Genomic DNA, 21253 nt, shown 5'->3' with positions numbered 1-21253 from the left:
CAGGAAATAACTTGCTTAATTTTTTCACTTGTAGCATCTCCACACATACAACAAAGCTAGAACAAAGCATCAACAGAAAGATAACACACACATACACACACATACACACACACAAACAGCTCACGCCACAACAAGATACGGACACAGTGAAATTACACAGAGGTATCTCAAGATTGCTCTGATGTTACAGACCAATGTTGGGAAAAAAATAAAGAAGAAATCAACACGGGAAAGAAAAGGAAAAAATAGCATTAGATATTGCAGAAAGTTGATTTCCTCTAGGAGAAAGCCAGTAGGAGCGAACTCAGAACACCTTCGACAGATGCATTTTCTACTTTTCAGTAGTATCCAAATCTGGAATTCGAGAGATTCGGTTCTGCCTAAACCACAGTTACTTGATGAAATTGATTTGAAGAGCTGCGAACCGGCATTTCATCTAAGGGAAATTCACACCTAACAGTGAAACGGAGGGTCTTGTGCTAAGAGGCTTGGTCCTTTCCTGGGATCAGCCTCCTTGTTGGAGACACCAAATGGACAAACCAAGGATGGGGAGAAAGGAAAACAATGGAAATCATCAGGATGCCACTCAGGGGTGAGTCCAGAGTTCAAATGTGAGGCATGGCAACTCAAATCTGAGACAGTCACACGGACACACACACAAGTTTATGTAAGCCAAGTTATTTCCATGCAAAGCAAAGGTGGAAGGAAGAAGCGGGCGGGAGAGGCAGTCTTGGGGGATGCATGGGCGGAAGGATGGTTAGAAATTAGAACAAATACAGAAAACATTACTGTGGTGAAGCATATCTCCTACCCTAGTGTCTGGATGTGAGATGTTGGATTCAGAAAAGTCCAGGCAAAGTTTAAAAGGTAAAGGGGACACTTGGCCCAGACCCTTAGGTGATTCTCATGAAAAACCCTATAGGAATGAGTCCTTCAATAGAGCCCTGCATGGGAGATTATTTTAGATGTAGAAGATTATCTAATGTCTATCAGAGAAAATCAGGCATGTGTCTATATGTGAAATTTTGTTTGTTTTGGGACCTCACCTGGCAATGGTCAGGGTCCTGGCTTTGCACTCAGGAATTGCTCCTGTTAATGCGTGGGGGATGTTATGGGACATTAGGGATAGAACACAGGTGCAAGAAAAATGTCGTACCTGCTGTACTATCTCTCCAGTATGGGGAAATATGGGAAATTTTTAGTATCACAAAAGACTGGAAATAGTGTTCTAATAATCTAAAAACTTTGTTTTCTTTTCAAATGATGGGATCAGATAGAATGACTGTTTTTCTTCTTCTATTACTATATTTCTGTTGGGGGGGCAAACCCAACTATGCTCTGTCAGTTCACTGCTGACACCTGGCTTCTCACTCATAATTAACTCCTAATAGTGCACGGGGACCTGATTTTTCATTCCTATCACTTCATATCCAAGAAACAGGGCCATTAAAAAGAAAGAACAACTTTTACAGTTGGCCCAAAGAAAAAAAATAAGAGTATAAAACAAGTCTAGTTTAGAAAAATGAATTAACAAAAGCAATAATTAACTTTATTTATAAATACTATTTTTTGTTGATTTTAGGGCCACCCTCATGGTGCTTAGGGCTTACTACTGGTTGTGTTTAGGGATCACTCCTCGCAGGCTTGGGGGTCTATATGGGCTGCCAGAGATCAAACCCAGGCTACCCACATGCAAGGCAAGTGTGCCCTACCCACTGTACTATCTTCCCAAATGAGACTTTTTTTAAAGACATAAAATTGTTTTCTCTTGAGAGGGTTACTATTATAGGAGGTGATATAGTCTGCAAATAAGCCTGTGTAAAATTAGATTCTCAATACTTTCTGTCAAAATAGATTTACGCAAACCCATAAAATATCCATCACTGCTCATTTTCTAAATACGAGCAAGAATTGAGAATTAGAAGTGCTCAGATCGGGCCCGGAGAGATAGCACAGCGGTGTTTGCCTTGCAAGCAGCCGATCCAGGACCAAAGGTGGTTGGTTCGAATCCCGGTGTCCCATAGGGTCCCCGGTGCCTGCCAGGAGCTATTTCTGAGCAGACAGCCAGGAGTAACCCCCGAGCACTGCCAGGTGTGGCCCAAAACCAAAAAAAAAAAAAAAAAGTGCTCAGATCACTCTAAATAGGTTAGAAGCCATATTAAACATGGTCCTCAGTTTCTCTTTGGGGCAATACTACCCTGCAGCATAGTGAATCAAATTAATCCTTCAAATGAATCAATATTAAAAAAGCAGAATCTCTCCCCAAAGCAATTGTGACATAAAAACAAGAAAGATATTGGCAAAATTCAATTTCTTCATCCCAAGGAGTCAAAGAGATGCTAAAAAAAACAGGTCAACAAACTAAATCATTAGCAAACAGGCTAGAGCCAAAAGTTCTAGCTAACCCCCTCTGGGATGCAAACAATGATTCTCACTGTATTAGAAAGTGTCCATGATTTGATTCGTATTTGTAACTAGCCTCATCCCACCACACAGTGGTGTGGTCATCGATTGTACCCAGGAGATTTTCAGTATAGAGTGCCTGCTTGTTTTTCTTTAGGACGGTTCCACTTCACCACAGTAAGAGGTGCATGGGAGGGAGGGATGGGAGGGGAGCAAAGGGAAGAGTCAGCTATAGCTGACAACTATTTATTTCACAGTATCACTTTTGCTGGTGTGGCCTACAAAAACCATCAGCTTGCTACCAAAGTCAGTGCTGTGAGCTATCAAAAAGTGATACTGCTGGGTCAGTGCTTCTGAAAAAACTTTTAAAAAATGAGATGACGGAGTTATGCTAACAAATGGACAAAACGGTAGGGATTTTTAAACAAGCATAACGGCAAGAGCAGGGTTAACAAGGCTATCAAAAGAAAGTGAATGCTTAGATGAATAATCATTGCAATTTTGTCTTTACTGCTAGGTAGCTCACAAATTAGATAGATTGGCAATTCAACTGGCCAAGCTGCTTTACTGAGTATACATTAAGGATTAATAAGAATACCAAAATATCAATTATTACAGTGGTTAGTAATGAAAACTAAGCTTGCATCTTAAGCCATGCTTCTCTTTAGGATAGCCAGCTTTTAAACAACTCAAACAAAAATCTTACTTTTTTCTGATGTCATATCGATCTGAAAGAAAACATACATAAATTGAGAGGTTACAAAAAGCTCCTTGTCTCAGAGCCCCGGAGTACACAGTGAGCTCCTACTGTAATTACACAAGGGGAGACCCCACAGCTAGAACATTGACTACACGTCTTCCTTGAAGTCTCCTGGATTTGTCACCCTCACCTGGAAACAATAAGACTCCTTTCTAACATTTCTAACATGTCATTCCTGAGAAGAGAAAAAACAATGCTGGTGTACCGGGTGTTAGAAATACATATTAAGGGCCAAGCCAGGGAAAGAGTCAAGTGGGCATGACACAACTAAGTTTTAATTTGTTGAGAAAAAAATAAAATAAAGAAAGAACAATTAGCATGCCAGGGAAGTTTTGAGAGAAAAACTTCTAGTAACATAAATTATGAGCCTGAAATCCAGACCCTGACATGAATACAAGATTGATTGCTTGTCATAGTTGACTCAAGGCCATCAACAATTTATATTACTAGTATGCTTGTGGGTTCTGGTAAACTGGTTTCCAAAGCTCACTGCTCTCTTGACAAGGCCTTGGTGGTGTCTAAGGGGACAAACTGGGGATGCCACACCCGCACAAGGAGGAAACTGGTATGGGACAGAGTGAGCTGGGGAGACAGAGGAAATTACTTCAGTGGCATCATAGTGTATCCATGGATGAGTGTTTCTCACTAGATGTGGGGCCTCTACATATAACAAGAGGGCTCCAGGTGAGCATTTTGTAAATGGGGGCCAGAGCATGAGGGGCAGGGGAGGGGAGAGCTGCAAAGGAAGGGAGTTTGGAAAAAATCCTGGTCTAGATGGTTGTAGTAGCAGGATCAGGAACTCATAACCCCTTCCCGTGCCCTGCTTTAATCTTGCTGAGGGAAAAAATAAAAAGTCTACTCTGGAGTTTCTTAGACTGGATAAGGTCTTACATTGTAAACAAGTGAGCACATGAGCTGTTAGTACATTTTCCTTCTGATATTTTTCTATTTCAAATCTGTCAGAATGACTCTCATAATGCACCAATTATATTTGAAAATGTGTCTGTGTAACCAACAGCAGTGATATTTGTCTTAAAAACAGCAGCTAAACATGTCAAGAGTGAAGTCTAAGGGATTTCCCAAATACTTCCTTTCCTGTCTAGTCCGAGGTTGAGGTATTTACAGATCTTTACAAAGAAAGCACACACTTGCTTCCTCTACTGAAGCAGCATGTACAAGGTAACCTCTCTGAGCCTCAGTTTCCTTATCAGTTTTCTCACACACTGGTGAGATTTGTGGAACACCTCAAGTGAAGGAAGGGCCTGCCTTAGAAGACAGGATCAATATTAGCTGGTTTCCACATGATAAAATCTATTAGTTTCTAATGAATAAGCTATATATGCCTTACAAGTTTTTGTTGGTTTGTTTCAGGTCACACCCAGTGGCACTTGAGGGTTACTCCTGGCTCTGCACTCAGGAATCACTACTGGCTAGCTCAGGGAACTATTATGAGATGTCAGGGATCAAAGCGAGGTTGGGTGTGAGCAAGACAAGCACCCTCTCTGCTGTGATATGACTCCAACCCCATTGCATACAATATAAAAGTGACTCAATTTTTATTCTCAGACCCCTTTTACATTTTAAAAATTACCGAAGAACATGAAAAAACTTTTAACATAGGACAAATTAAAGTTGAAAATGGTAAGAATTCTAGAATATATAAGTGCATATTCTGTGGATTAACAGAGTGATAATGTCATGTACAATTATCTCTGAAAAATTCTATTTACAAACATATGGAATTCAAAGGGAAATAATATCTCTATACAATATTAAAATAGATTCATTAAAGATGTTTGACCTCCAGCATTCCAAGTTTGGAGAATACTAAAATCATGTTAGTGTTCTCCCAAGTTCTACAATAAATATATATAACAGCAGACTTGGAGGTGCTCTGAAGTCAGTCAATAAGATGAGCAAACTGAGGCTGCAGGGGTTCCTCCTGGATCACTAAGAGCACACTACATCACCCTCTGAGCAATACAGGTCAACCCTGTGCTCCCGATCATGGTTAATAAATGAAGGAAACAGCCATAAAGAAGCAACATGGTGTTTAAATTACCTCTTCTTCCTGTTCTTGATCTGAATCTGATTCCTTCACGCCCCCAGATGCCATGCAAGGTGTGAAAAAAGAGAGCGGAAAGAGCAGAGTGTTTAGAAGGAAAGAAAAGATTAAACAACTAGCCAGCCAGTATCGACAGGCAGACCTAGTCAACAGGCTCTAACCCCTTCCCCCCCACACACACACACTACATCAGATGGGAAAACCACTCAAAAGGACTGATTTCAATGCCCAGCACCATTGATTCCAGAGTCCTGGGAAGGAATCTAAATGGTCAACACACTAAATCACTAATTGACCAGACGAAAAGACCTGAATTCATAAGCAAACTCATGGCAGATGTATGTCACCTCCAAATTTGACAATAAATGGACCTGAAAGCTTATCTATGTATATATATGTGTGTGTATCGATACACACATATACACACATATATATACAAGCATATATATGTACATATATATACATACACATATACAAAAATGGGGAGAATAATACCCCAGTCATACAGAGTGGCTAAAAATAGTAAAAGTCACAAATGAATAAGGTATCTGGTGGACATATTTTTATTATGTGGACATATTACAGAGATATTTAGATATTTTTCTTATAGTGAATACTGAATTAAGTATAAGGTAGATTCTATGTGTGTACACAATTTTGGACTTTCTTCTTTTCATTTTGAGTAAGATCCTGAGTCATCATTCCATCAGGAATGACCTGCTACAATCTAACTTGGACATAGAAAGCAATGCTAAAGTGAATGCTCTCTTAGTGGGGCACCAAAACTCACTGAGGGGACAAAGCTCTTTCATCTGTCCATGCCTCAGGAGGGGATGTCTCCAGCAGTATATTTCTTTGTGCTTATTAGACAGTCTCCTTCCTTGATAGACAAGAGATGGAGATTGCAAACCCCAAGGTAATTATACATTGCTAGATGGTGAGGAATATGCCAGTTTGGGCTGACATGCCTCTTGCTGTGTGGCCATGTTTGATATACCATGTGAACAATGCTATTCATTGATTCATTTTCATCAACTAATAAGCATTTGTAGTGCTAAAGAGGTGGCCCCAGGCTTTCTCTGTGTGACTGGGACCTCTATTGATGTGAGTGTAAGATACTAAAGGAGTGTCAGGAATGCTTTGTTTTGTGGCACTAAGAGGGAAAATTTTTCCTCTCTCCATGTCTCCCCTGTTGCTATAGTGATTGCTCATACCCAACCTCTAATTCACAAAATGGGAGACAAACAGGCCAAAATTTTTTAAATAAGAAAGTCATCCCAACACTGAATTCACTCAGTTTTCTTCTCAGTCATTCTGGAGTGGTGCATTGGAGAAAGATTTAAAAAGAGATCAAGTAGATTTGGGTTAGAAACTATGATTTTTTTTTCTTTTCTACCAGATTTAAAATCTGTAACTTGTTAACATGAGTTACCTGTATACATATCATGTTAAAATAATTGACAATTGTGCTCGCTTTGGCAGCACATATACTAAAATTGGAACGATACAGAGAAGATTAGCATGGCCCCTGCGCAAGGATGACACACAAATTCATGAAGCATTCCATATTTGAAAAAAAGAAGTTGACAATTGATTTGCTAGTCCTGGAAACATTATGGTTATTCACAGACAGATAACTTATCTGGCAAAAAGGTAATATATTATGAAATTGACCCAGAGTTAGTAATAATCTAATCCACTTGTGAATTGATAGGAATCAGAAGATAACAAACTCATAATACTCTGTATGGGCCAATATACTACATATGGTAGGAAAACAGAGAAAACAATAGTAAAGACAAAGCCAATTATTTTCTTTTCAAAAATAAATCTGATTAAAGTCTGATCTTAAATTCACTTGTTTCTCCTCCTTCTCTAGTATGTTTTTATCAAAGTGTCCCATCAAAGAGAATTTGATGTGAAATAAGACAGTGGCATTTGCTATTTTGATGGCTATCTGATGGATCTAGTTAAGTATTCAGCAGCTTTGCTTTTATTGAAAAGATCTAAAGATCAAATTGCCTACAAGTGGCTTCACAATACCTTGGTGTAAATGGGTAGTGTGATATTTAAGGTTGCAGATGGCTTGATGCACCCAGACCTCTTGTAGACTTCGGCTCCTTCATAAAGGACAGGCGGCCACAAGGTTCCTGAGTGGAGTCACGCACCTTGAACAAGAAGCACAGACCTTCTTCAGCCTGACTCGACATTTTCTATGTACTCTTAGTGAGAAGCTAAACAAAAGATCCCTGAAGAAAATAAAACTGATCATGTGAAGGAGGTGAGCAGATTCCCTGAGTTCCTTTTTCTCCTCTTTCCGAAATTTAGAGACTTTCTAAAAAGGAGCATTTAATGTCTTAAAAAGGATGGTAAAATTTATATGGTAATCAAAGTTAACATTTACCATCTTAACAACTTTAAGATATCATTCAGGTGGCAAGAGAGTACATTAAAAGAATTTGTATCACTTGGTGCCAGAGCAATGCTACTATGGGTTAGTTGTTTGCCTTGCACATGACTACCCAGGTTTGATCCTCATCATCCCATATTGGTCTGCCATTCCTGAGCCAGGAGTAAACCCCTGAGTACAGGAGGTGTAGCTCAAAAAACAAACAAAAAAATTGTATCATTAATGCTTTCCAGAACTTTCCATTATCCTCTATAACCATTAGTCAATATGGGGATCTCCTTCCCCAGTCTCTGTTCTAGAAACATCTATTCACTTTCTCTATGAACATGTATATTTTGAAAGTATCTCATTAAGCAAAATTTTCAACTTTATTGCTGGTGCTACTCAGATCAGAATTTCATTTCTTTTCTGAAAAAGAAAATGTGCTAAATAAACTTAGTACAGAAATCCATTTCAACCTTTTTTAATGCAGTTTAATAACTGAATAAGTTAATTCAACAAACAACTATCCTTCAAATTCAGAAACCTTTCAATATCACCAATATGGAGGGTTTGTACCCATTAACCAGTAACTCCTTCATTAACTCAGATGTTCTGAAATTGCCACTTCCTTGGCCTTTTAAGTAAAACAGACACTCTCCTCAATTGCACACGTAAGGCTTCTCTACCGCACAAAGGTTCAGCACCCCTTATTCAAATGCTCTTATGGGGAAAGCAGGGCAGTATCACCTACTTTGAGAAACAGTGTCCTCACCCCTGGTCGCTAGCCTGTGTTCTGATTTCTGCATTGGACCACTCGAGGTACCTCCTGTAAATGAAACCTTCCCCATTTGTCTTTTGGGATCTGGCCATTGTTACTTAGCATACACCTTCCACAGTCATCCTTCCTTAAGTACACTGAGCAAGTACTAGAATTTCTTTGTTTATAGACCAGAATTATAGACCATTGCAAGTATGTTTTCTCAGACATTGAAGGGCACTTTGGGTATTTTTGTCTATGGTATGATATGTGTTGTCATGATGAATGCTAGTGTGTGAGTGTCTGTCTGCTTTCCTTGCCAGCTTAAATGTTTACCTATAAGTGGGACTGCTGCATCATGGACTAATTCACTTTTAATTTTTAGAAATCATGGTGTTAATTTTCACTTTATTACATTGTTGCTATGGAAATATTACCTGCCTTTGGCTAAAGGCGGAGTCAGGATTGCAAAAGCTTATTATCATTAATTTATATTAAGGGAGGTGCACCCTGTGTTTAGAAGTTTTTCTTTACATTTTCCTGTGATGCGCTTATGCAAACAGCCGCTCTTTTATTATTGACTAGTTTTTCCTTTAATAATTGTAGACAATATTGTTTGTTTACTAAAAACAAACGGGGGAATTGTTGTGTATGTAAATATTTTAGGGGATTAGTAAGTTACTGACCCTAACCTGATTGGTGATTGTGTCCTACCCTAGGGTGTGACCTGGCATTCTGCCCCCACCCTAGGGTAGTACCTGATTCTGCTTCCACCATTGGTTGGTATCTGATCCCACCATTGGGTGGTACCTGATTCTGAGGGATAAAAACAAGGGTCTGTGGAAGGGGGCGGGGCTTTTTGCTGGAACTGAGGATGAGTCTTTGGACTTCAGTCTTGTCCACCAAATAAAGCTAATATTTCCACAAGCCTGACTGTCTGCGAGCTGTTTACATGCCATTTCACCTCAGAACCGTCGGCTAGACAGGGTGGCAGACGCGTGCTCCGAGCTGGAAGAGAAAGGCCTCATCCTCCATCTCTCCATCAGTCAACCTCTTCAGGGGCTGACTTGCAACATCATGGGATACTTTTTTCACAGCAATTGCTTCATGTTATGCACTAGCCACTAAGGCATCAAGAACCTAAATTCTCCACATTCTCCACATTCATTATTTGTTGGTTTGATGACAGTCATTCTGATTAGTATGATGTACTATTTCATTATGCTTTGAATTTGCATCCTAACCTATGGAGTAGCTTTCCATATGCTTTACTGGCCACTTGTATTAACTTCTTTGAAGAAATGCTTAAATATTTTGCCCATTTATCTTGGGTTGTTTATAGAATGAGTTTTGCATAGCAAAATTATCAATTAGATAATTATCTTAATTATAGAACTACTTGTTTTACCTACATCTATTACCACTCAGCAGCTATTGTTTAATGCAAATAATCTACAAGAACCTACTTTCTTCAGGTCAAACAATCTATACAAAATGATCAGTGAAAAATTCAAGATCTTAGGAAAACTTAATAAAGATTTATTTTCCCTAAGCAAACAGGCTTGAAAATATTATAAGAGATTGATATAAGGAATCAGAGAGAAAATACAAGGGTTAAGGCATATACCTTGGATGTTCAATTCCCGATTTAATCTCTGCCACAACATGGTACCCTGGTTACCACAGCCAATATTCTCAGGCCCTTACACTGAATCACCAGCCAGCATGGTTGGCTGAAAATAGCAGAGTGTGGTCCCCAAATCCTTTAACTGGAGGCTTCCCAGATAAAAAAATAAAAATAAAATAAAATAAAGCAAAACACAATAAAATAGGTATTGCTGATTAACAGTTTCGGAATGAGCAGTCTAATTCTGATGGGAAACACCAACTTCTGTCTTTGAGGAAAGGCATCAAGAACCTCTATGAGAGAGAAATCTGGGGAAAGAATGGAGAAATATTCACAACTGAAATTTCTAATTGGGAGAAACAGAAGAACAGGGGTGGCTAAGCCAATGGAGCAGAGCAGACTGCTTTATCTGTTTCCTTTTAACCTCATTACATGCACTCACTTTGGTTCTCTTTACAACTTGAATCTAGAGGGCTGAAGTGGTAGCACAGTGGTAGGGCATTTGCCTCACATGCAGCTGGCCCAGGATGGACGTGGGCTTCATCCCCGGTCCCTGAGCCAGGATCAATTTCTAAGCACAGAGCCAAGGTAACCCCTGAGCACCACAAGTTGTGGCCCAAAACAAAACAAAACAAAACAAACCAAAAAACCCTTGATTCTAGATGTCACTGCCCACCCTGAAACTTGGGTTGATATTCCCCAGAAACAACAAATTTATGACATACTAAAATGCCTCCATAAATGCTTATTGAATAAATGTGCTCTCGTACTTAGGGTTAGTGTTTCTGATAGGTGGCTTTGGCTATTTCTCCACATCCATAGTCTCAACCTAAAAACCAACTTCCAAACTAAAATGGTCAGTTCTCCCATACTATCCAATTCTTACAGCCAGAGCTGAAAACACTCCTTGAATGACTAAAAAGTTCATATGCTTTTCTATTCACAGGAGTCACATCCTAACTGACTTTTAGCAGACTGAAAATTTTATTACATTTTATAGCCACATCATTTACCTTCACGAAGAGAGGAAGTCTGTTTTCTTTGAAGGCAAAAAAACTGAATATATGATGTTGCCCACTCTTGATTAATGGTACCAGGTTGCCAAAGCAGTCAACATAGATAGGTTTTCCTTCTAACACCTAGAGAGAAACAGCAAAGAATTGTACATTTGCAATGATTACTATTACACAGAGATGGAGTCCCACTGGAACTTTGATACAATACACACCACATTGTTTATTTGTTTGTTTATTCATTTATTTTTGGGTTTGGGGTCACACCCAGCAGTACTAAGGGTTACTCCTGGCTCTGTGCTCAAAACTCACTCCTAGAGGGCTCGAGGACCACATGGGGATCCAGGATTGAACCAGGGTTGGCATCAAGCAACCAGGGTTGGCTATCCATTGTGCTATAGCTCAGGGCCCCACTTTTATTTTTCAAACATTTTTAACCATAGTTCCCAAATTTATTCATGAATTTCAGGTAAAAGCAATGTTCCAATACAATTTCTTCATCAATATCCACTTCCCTTTACAGAAGTCTCCAGTTTCCTTCCTACCCACCAGCCTGCCTCTGAGATAGACACCTCTTTTTTATTTTAGACACTGTGGTTTACAGTACCATTACTGATAAGTTTTACATAAGACTTTACGAAATTTAAATTGCTGCTAAAATTTCATCTTATAGATACAAATGTCAACATCAGCAATCTCCCTTCTTACTAGTAATGAAGACCTATCCAGGCTCAGAGAGAGGGACTTAATGCTAAAGTCAATTCCTGACATCCCTATCAAGTTATTTACAAAAGATAATATAGATTTAAGTGCCAATCTGATTGGGTAACTTTTGATATCAAATCAAGTCTGAACATCCCCTGGCTAACACTGGTGGAAAATTCTGACAGAAGGTAGTAATACAAAAGGCAGGATACCATAGTACAGCAAGTAAAAGCATTTGCCTTGCACATGGCTGACCAAGTTCACTCCCTGGCACATATTTGTATCCCCCGAGTACTGTTGGGAGTGATCCCCTGAGCACAGAGCCAGGAGTAAGTGTTGAGCAGAGCCAGTGTGGCCAAAAAAAAAAAAAAAAAAAAACAATAAGAATAGCAAAAAGACAGAAATACAAAAGTGTCATTCTGTGCAGAAGGTAGCATGAGGTGACCCAGGTTCGGACCATGGTACTACATATAATTGTCTGAGTACTAAGAGGGGTGACCCCTGAGCACAGAGCCAGGAATAAAGCTCAAGTAAAGCTGGCAGAGCCAAACTCCCAATCTGTGCCCCCAAAAAAGTAATGCAGAAAGTGCTGGATAGAACATTTTCCTATTTTCATAGAGGGCAGATTACTCAGACTTTCATCCTGACTACTAAAAATTAAGAACCAATAATTACAAAAGTGTCTTAGGCTACTATGATCATTTCCATGCTTTGAATACATTAATTTTTCCCAAAAATATGGTCTCTAAAAGAATCCTTTCAACTACCTCACACAAACAAGGAATGCTGCTCCTATATGAAAAATGTACAAATGGGGGCTGGAGCAATAGAACAGAAGGTAGGGTGCTTGCCTTGCACACAAATGACCCAGGTTTGATGCCCATATGGACCCATGAGCCCACCAGGAATAAATTCCAAGTGCTGAGCCATGAGTAACCCCTGATCATCACAGAGTGTGCCCCCTCCTCCCCACAAAAAAAGGTCCAGAGAGTTAAAACTGGCTGTCTTTGGATCTGAGCCTTCTTTTTTTTTTTTTTTTTTTTTTTTTTTTTGGTTTTTGGGCCACACCCGGTGACGCTCAGGGGTTACTCCTGGCTATGCGCTCAGAAGTCGCTCCTGGCTTGGGGGACCATATGGGACGCCGGGGGATCGAACCGTGGTCCGTCCTAGGGTAGCGCAGGTAAGGCAGGCACCTTACCTTTAGCGCCACCGCCTGGCCCCAGAATCTGAGCCTTCTTATTAAGAAGTTGGCTGAAATTTTTAACCTATTTTCAAATAACTTACTATTCACAGTTAAAAGGTTTTCTTGATTTACCAGAAGAACTTATTACAAATCAAAATACATCAGGAAAGGCATAAATAAAAAAACAAGTGCTATTTATCCAGCTACCCCTCCACATCACCCTACTCCCTGGCCACCTCGGCAAAGTTCTCTTGTTGTTCCAGGGTCTTATCTCCACTTTGTCATCTGTCATGCAGAAACATCTCAGTCTGGCCTCAATGGGATCATGTGATTTGGCAAACACGACAAATTTGGCCATGTATAGGTACACAGATGATTTCTCTTACACTTGGGATGCTAGTCACAGACTCCTGGATTTGTCGACAATCTATCAGCCAGAATCTAAAATGCAAAAATGAGAAAACCTAAAATGCACATTCGAGTATACCAATTGGAACAAAGAAAATCAATGTTCCCAATAGAATAAAAATACTCCTTTGAAGCTTCTTGGAAACGGAGGGATACTGAGAGAAAGTAATGGAAAAAAGAGTAAATGCTGGGAAGGAAGAAAGTATAAGGGGAGCAGAAGAAACTAAAGATAAAGATCTTCAACATGGTTCAATTCTTCCCAGGAGACACTTATAATGTCTTCTACATCTTGAAATGTATCTCTGGTGCATGAGAATTCTTAAGTGGCACCAACCCAGACTGGGCACTTTTCTGGGATCCTACTCTCTGAGTTGTTGTTGTTGTTGTTGTTGTTGTTGTTGTAGTTGTGGTGGTAGTGGTGGTTGTGTTTCTGAGTCTTCACTTGCCTATAATCTACCCAACCTCCCCTCATCACAATGTTTATTTCCAAAGAATTTATCCAAAGAACCCATTCAGACACCAAGGTGGAAGAAAGTTTTCCTTGCAGGTCTGCTCCTGGAAATTGAACTCACTGGCTTGAAAGCAATTTGGCAATAAAAGAGAAAATAACACGAATAATTAAATCGATGAGGCATCTTGAAATAGACATCAGAAAATATGAGAAATTCATGCACAAAACCAAAGCATTCTAAGGAATTTATACCATGAGCAGATTTCCCATAATAGTGCACAAGAACTGAAGTTCTTATTCTTTTTTTTTCTTGTTTCATTGTGTTGTTTGTTTTGAGCCATATCCCGCAGTACTCAGGGACTATTCTCTGCTCTGTGCTACTCAGAGGACCATGTAATGCTGGAACAAATCTGGACTTGTTCCATGCAAAGCCTGTATAGCATGTGCTCTAATCTCCTGAGATATTTCAGGCCCAAGAACAGAATTCCATATGTACTTGACTCCCAGGTCTTTCCTTCATTCACAGGATTACAGATTTTGCTTTTGGATGATGAAACTCACTGCAAACCTTCAAGCCAGATCCCATTGTACAACATGAGAAGATGGCAAGTCTGATCATTTTGCAAAGTTGTTTTCTGATGTTGTTTTCTTAACCAAATTGATGCCCAGTTGGCTGTAAGATCTTAATGGCCAATTAGTCAGGCAGCACGTGAATAGGAAGGTGGAGCTGGGTGGGGATTTGATGTCACAATCTTTAACAGTGAAAATACCAGACATAAATTGAATATGTCACAATATTCAAAAAAGAAAAATATTAAAACACTTTACTTTTGTTCCAGAATTCCTAAATATTGTTGAATGAATATAATTTATAGAGGAAATGACTAGCTTTGTGCCCAATTAATGATGTTGAGGCTCAGCAAACCTGGGCATTCCTGGGCACTTTCCCTAAATACCTTTTAATTCAGTATATTAACACGTTGGTCTTGGGCTTTCTCACCAAGGTCCTAAGAAAGACAACTTCTGTGGCTAGTGAGCTAGTTAGGGTTAAAGTGCTTGCACTGCATGCGACTAGTTCCAGTTCCAACCCCAACACCACATATGATTGCCCAAGTGCTGCCAGAGTCCTCTTTGAGCAAAGAGTCAGAGTAAGCCCTGACCATGGTCATTTTATAGCCCTCCAAACCATAAAAGCACACAAACCAAAAGAGAAACTGGAAATTACAGAGTACAGTGATTAAGGTATTTACCTTGCAAATAGCTAACCCAAGTTTGATCACCAGCACTTCCTGTCGGAAGTGACCCCTGAGCAAAAAGCCAGAGTAAGATTTGACCATGGTCAGATACAGCCAAAAAAAATTATACAAACAAAAAGAACAGCTGAAGGGTAGAAAGAGTACATTGAGGAGGCAGTTGCCTTGCAAAGTGCCTGGCCCAGGTTTCATCACCAATACCACAAACAATCCCTGTCAGGGAGTGACCTCTGACACAGAGCCAGAAATAAGCCATGAGCACTAGTGAGTATGGCCAAAAGACCCCCCAAGGGGCCGGGCGGTGGCGCTGGAGGTAAGGTGCCTGCCTTGCCTGCGCTAGCCTAGGACGGACCGCAGTTCGATCCCCCGGCGTCCCATATGGTCCCCCAAGAAGCCAGGAGCAACTTCTGAGCGCATAGCCAGGAGTAACGCTTGAGCGTCACAGGGTGTGGCCCAAAAACCAAAAAAAAAAAAAAAAAAGACCCCCCAAATATAAGAAAAGTATATATATAAAACTTACCATGATATCAAAATATACAATTGAGTGACCCTAAATACCTTCACAATATCATTATTTAATATCATTCATTACAATCCTTCTCCAGAACTTTTTAACACTCCAACTGAAGCTCTACACCCACTGAACAATAACCCCAGACTTGCCCTTCACCCCTGTCCCTGTGGACCCCACTTTCAGTTTCTCTGCATGTTCCTCTTCCAGGTTCTCGCTTGCTTGCTCACCATATGTCTTTCTCCATCTGGTTTGTGGCCCTTATTGGAATATCCCAGGGCCAATGTCACTACTGGTTCTCAGGTAAGCATGACTTAAGTCCCTCTTTCTTTAATTATCTGGGAGCTCAATTATTGGTTACACCAACATGATTTTATTTATCCTACTAATAATAATTTCACTTCTAGTCAACTAACAATCAGCCCTTGTAGGCTATGGATAAACAGACTCTGCCTAGACTCCAAATACTGATGGACTCAGCCTGGCTGCTCTAACCCACCAGGCTCTTCCTGCCTTTGCTTTTCCACTGGGCTCTCTAATTCCAACACATCTCATGAGTCATCCCTCCCCAGGCATCCTCTGGGCAGCCTCTGATGGCACGCCCAACTCAGGATTCCAGTTAGGTCCTAACTGTTAGGACCTCTAAAATATACCTAGTTCCTAATTGATCCCAACAGTGTGTGGTAATACTCAAGGGATATTGTTCATGATCCAGCACAAGCCCAGAGGAAAAGCTTCTAGGGCAGAAACTACCAGCAGGTAGTTTCTTCATGCCTTTCTATCTGTCCGTCCTTCCCCTGCACTGACATCTCACCACTCTTCAAACTTCATGTTTCTCATCGAGGAAGTAGCCAGAATAGGTCTTATATTTAATAAATGTAAAAATTATTCAAACATGTACCGCAGAGAAGACAAATGGCAACTGACATTATGATCCCCAACAGAGCCCATGGACTCCTCTGAAATGAAAATAACAAATTCAGCTTTCAGAGATGATATATACTAGATGAAACTCAAACCTGTTAGATTCCAAGGAAACCATTCAAAAATAACCACCGGGGGGGCCCAGAGATATAGCACAGCGATGTTTGCCTTGCAAGCAAGCGATCCAGGACCAAAGGTGGTTGGTTCGAATCCCAGTGTCCCATATGGTCTCCAGCCTGCCAGGAGCTATTTCTGAGCAGACAGCAGACAGTAACCCCTGAGTACCGCCGAGTGTGGCCCAAAAAACAAACAAAAAAACACACACAACACCAAAACAAACAACAAAAATAAACACCGGGGGCCAAGCGGTGGCGCTAGAGGTAAGGTGCCTGCCTTGCCTGCGCTAGCCTTGGACGGACCTTGGTTCGATCTCCCGGCGTCCCATGTGAATCCCTCAAGCCAGGAGGGACTTCTGAGCGCATAGCTAGGAGTAACCCTTGAGCCGTCACTGGGTGTGGCCCAAAAACAAAAACAAAAACAAAAAATAAACACCAGGCCAGAGAGATGCATGGAGGTAAGGCGTTTGCCTTTCAAGCAGAAGGTCATCGGTTCGAATCCTGGTGTCCCATATGGTCTCCCGTGCCTGCCAGGAGCCAATTTCTGAGCATGGAACTAGGAATAACCCCTCGAGCACTGTCGGTGTGATCCAAAAAACAAAAACAAACAAAATAAAATAAATTAAAAAATAAAAAATAAACACCAAGGCATTTAATCATGCTTATGGTATTTTTATATTACTTTGTGTTTTTTTTTGGTTTTTCAGGCCACACTTGTTGATGCGTCAGGGTTACATCCTGGCTAAGCGCTCAGAAATTGCCCCTGGCTTGTGGGGGACCATATGGGATGCCAGGGGATCGAACCGTGGTCCTTCCTTGGCTAGCGCTTGCAAGGCAGACACCTCACCTCTAGCGCCACCTCACCGGCCTCAATTATTACTTTGTTAGGAAAATGTTGTTCAGACTGTTTTGCTGATTCAGCAGGAAATAAATCATTTTTTTTTTCCTAGCTTTTGGGCCACACCTAATAGGATGCATCAAGGGTCCACTCCTGGCTCTGCATTCCAAAAATCACTTCTGGCAGTGTTTGGGGGACAATATGGGATGCTGGGGATTTAACCAGGTCAGTCTCATACAAGGCAAATCCTCCACAGGGTACTATCACTCCAGCTTTGGAAAAGGATCATTTTGAAGATTACTAGGACAGAAAAAAAAATAACAACAAACAAATCACAACAACCCAATGGATTATACCTAGATAATTATAGACAATCACTTCTCTTCCTTAATTTTATTAGACTGATTGCATCTGCATCTAATTGATGTCATCACAGGTCAGTCTGCAAACAGATGTGATATAAAAACATGGACAGGAAATGCAGAAGATATACTGAAAAAAACCACCACCTCCAACTGCTGACTTGCATAGAATGAAGCCAAGAACCTATTGTTTTCTAGAAAGGCCCATTCTCCAGTGACGTGTTCTGGGCGGGGAAACCATACCTGGCACGATACATTGATTGGTGAAGAAAACACATTCATTGACGAACGTCACATGTCTTAGTTGCTGTAATATCTTCCCATGTGGGCAGGAAGTGGTTCCACCTAAAAACAACAGGGTTGTGCCCGAAACAAGATTAGCAAACTACAGGCTCTATGGTGATTCCCCTTTGCTGCATTCTGCAGCACAACTACCACACACTCCTCAAAACAGGAACAAAAGGACTAACTGCAAGGGATTACAATAAACAAAAGAAGAAGGGCATTTTGAAATAAACACACCCACCACTTTTCAAAGAGCCAAACTGAGAGAGGTTAGTTGAAGAGCTGTTTTCCATGATTAGGTAGTCTAGTCTCTGACTGATATTGTTTCTTTTATTTTTATTGTTGTTATTGTTTGTTGTTTTGAGCCACACCTGGTGACGCTTAGGGGTTACTCCTGGCTATGCTCTCAGAAATTGCTCCTGGCATGGGGGGACCATATAGGATTCTGGGGATCAAAACTGAGGTGCATCCTGGGTCAGCCACGTGCAAGGCAAACACCATACCACTGCGCTAACACTTCGCCCCCTGTTTCTTTTATTTTTAAATTAATTTTTAAATATTTTCCTAACTATTAGTCAACACCATGATTTACCAAGTTGTTTATGATATAGTATATATAAAACACCATAATTTACCAAGTTGTTTATAATATAGTATATATAAATATATATTAAAGGCATTAAATATTCCCACACCAATCCCACCATTAGTGTGACTTTCCGTTCACCAATGTCCCCAATCTCCCATCCACCACCCTAGCCTACCTCCTTGTGGACACAAACAAATTTACTTCTAATTGCTTGTTTATAACACAAAGACTGATGGAATTTTGACAACTTAAATCAACATGAGTCAATTCACAAATAATTCTTTTAATAATTTTTTAAATGTTTTTAAATGTTTTCACCAAGAATTCACCAAGGATTACCACCAAGTTACAAACTTTGAGTTTCAGGCATATAAAATTCCCATTATCAGTCCCTTCACCAGAGCCCCTTTCCCCCAGTGATTTCAGAAGCACAGATTTTAGTTGCTAAGATTTAAGGAGAATTATGGGTCATATATATAGTTCACCGTATCAAAAGGGCCTCTGACCCTTCAGGCACCTTTATGGTTTGTTAAAATAAGGCAAAATGTGAATATTCTTTCATGCCTGAACTTTCTATTTTATATAATGTATCTTTCTCTTTCTCTCTCTGTCTCTCTTTCACAAACATGCATATCCCTTTGGAGGTGCTCAGGGCTTACGCCAGGTTCTACACTCAAAGAACACTCCTAGCAAGACTTAAAGACCAACTATGATACCAGGTATTGAACATAAGTTGGTCTCATGCAAGGCAAGCACTTGATCTACCATACTATCATTCTAGCCCTAATGACTTTGAAGAAAGAAACTATCCATTCAATTTATAATTAAAGACAAGAAATAAAATGTAGCCAGAGAGATTAAACAGGGATCAAGGCACTTGCCTTGCATGCAGACAACACTAGTTTAATCTGGGGTCCCTTATGATCCCCCTGCACACTACCAGGAATAACCCTTCAGCACAAAGCTAGGAGTAGCTTCCCCAATCCCCAACAGGTTTGGTACAACCTACCAAAAAAAAAGGACCTAGAAGGGAAAGGAATATAGTTCAATGCTAACAAATATGGTACCTGAGTTGAGTTCAACTCCTAACATTTAAAAAAATGATAATGGAGAAAAAATATTCCAACAAAGCACAGTGAGAGAGTAATTATTTCTACTAGCAATAGTACAAACTTTACTAACCCCTTGTAACCATTGGCAAGTAGACAAAGTACTAGTAATATTGTGTAACACAGACCACATTTAACTTAAAGGTCCATCCAGCCATGCTTGAGCACCACCAGGTCCACCACTGGAATGTTTGGGGAACCCATGTAGTAGTAGTAGGGAATGAACTCAGGGCCTGACACATGCAAGATATGTGCTCTCATTCAAGCCACATCCCTGAGCCCACTTGTATGGCTTGTTAACTTCTCCCATTACTGGCAGTGCTTCAGGGCAGACAACCGTGGATACAGGATTCAGGAATGTCATTCTGCACTTTGGTCACTGTCTGAAAGCAAGGACAACTTTCAGGGAATTGAGCTTGTCATGAAAAAACTGGACTTTGTCTTTCCAAAATGAATTTGATAATAATGTCCTATGATACATCACTAAACCCTACCCAGAAAAAATTGGCTTGAATTACTAAGCATATACTTTTTCATGTCATTTATTTCATTTAATCATAGCTAAGATGTCTTCAGTTGAGGTTTAAAATGTGCACTCTGAGATATAAAAAGGCTGGGCTTCAATTCCAACTCTGCCAAACTGGGCCAGGAAACACCATTGTCTCTCAACCTTGTAGGACTATATAATAAAATAGTTAGTTTCCAGTGGCACTATAAGGCTTGACATAACTATACATATTAAGTAACCTAGCAGCTCACTAAGGAAGTTTTATACAGTTTATTTCAGAGTTCATTTCCTTCCCCAGTTAATGAGATGCTTTTTCCCAAACGAAGTCATATAACTCCACAGGTATCCTATCACAAAGGAAATACTTTTTTGTTTTTTTAATTAAAAGAAATTATTTTGCAGCATTACAGCCCAAACTCAGGGCTCCATAAATGCAAAGCACAAAGAAAATTACTTAATCACCACAACAATCCACAAATATTCTTCTGAAACATTCCACAAACAGCCATTCAACTCACCTGTTATGCTGCATAGTAATCTTAAGGTTGGCGCATCTCCTCCAAAGCCATTCAACATAACATCGCTGGAAGCTTTGGGTACAGGAATGGTCATGGTGATTGGCTTGTGAAATTTTCTCCTTCTGGGTTCCAAAGTGACAATAGGGCTGAAGGTAGCTTTGTTGCCAAGGATCTTCTTCACCAGTTCAGTGTGCATAGGTTGAGCCTTTGTAAAGGAAAACAGAACTCAGCAATAGGTCATGATACTTCATGTCCAATTTCCTACCCACCCATTCTTTGGGTCTTATCCAGTGGCTTCCAATATGGTAGCTATCAATCTCCTATCAGCATCACTTAAATCTGCAACTTCTATGTCAGCACTGTAATCTCAGGAGGCTGCTACTGCTCACCCAGCAAAAGGGTGATCCTCTAGAGATCTACTCGTCTCCCTTTTGAAACAGACTTCCAGTCATCAGACCCAGAATGCGTGTTGGGGC

General features: G+C 40.2%; 1 protein-coding gene and 1 non-coding gene across 2 annotated transcripts in view; one reads left to right on the top strand and one right to left on the bottom strand.

Annotated features, from left to right (window-relative positions):
* The window catches only part of ANK2 (ankyrin 2), a 274592-nt gene that overhangs the window by 26424 nt on the left and 226915 nt on the right, over positions 1–21253 (bottom strand). The window contains 12 exon segments of the mRNA XM_049786554.1: positions 3110–3131; positions 5226–5258; positions 7272–7301; positions 7303–7323; positions 7325–7396; positions 11018–11143; positions 13139–13177; positions 13180–13266; positions 13268–13346; positions 16430–16487; positions 18012–18113; positions 20778–20982. Of these exon segments, the coding sequence (XP_049642511.1) occupies positions 3110–3131; positions 5226–5258; positions 7272–7301; positions 7303–7323; positions 7325–7396; positions 11018–11143; positions 13139–13177; positions 13180–13266; positions 13268–13346; positions 16430–16487; positions 18012–18113; positions 20778–20982 (874 nt within the window).
* On the top strand, positions 6695–6801 carry LOC126029009 (U6 spliceosomal RNA). Its single transcript, XR_007502671.1, has one exon. It is a non-coding gene; the product is annotated as a U6 spliceosomal RNA (small nuclear RNA).

Source organism: Suncus etruscus, chromosome 14 (assembly GCF_024139225.1).
Source record: "Suncus etruscus isolate mSunEtr1 chromosome 14, mSunEtr1.pri.cur, whole genome shotgun sequence".
In the NCBI taxonomy this organism is placed as follows: Eukaryota; Metazoa; Chordata; class Mammalia; order Eulipotyphla; family Soricidae; genus Suncus; species Suncus etruscus.
The sequence above is the reverse complement of the archived record's forward strand: the minus strand, read 5'-3'. Positions and strand labels throughout refer to the sequence as shown.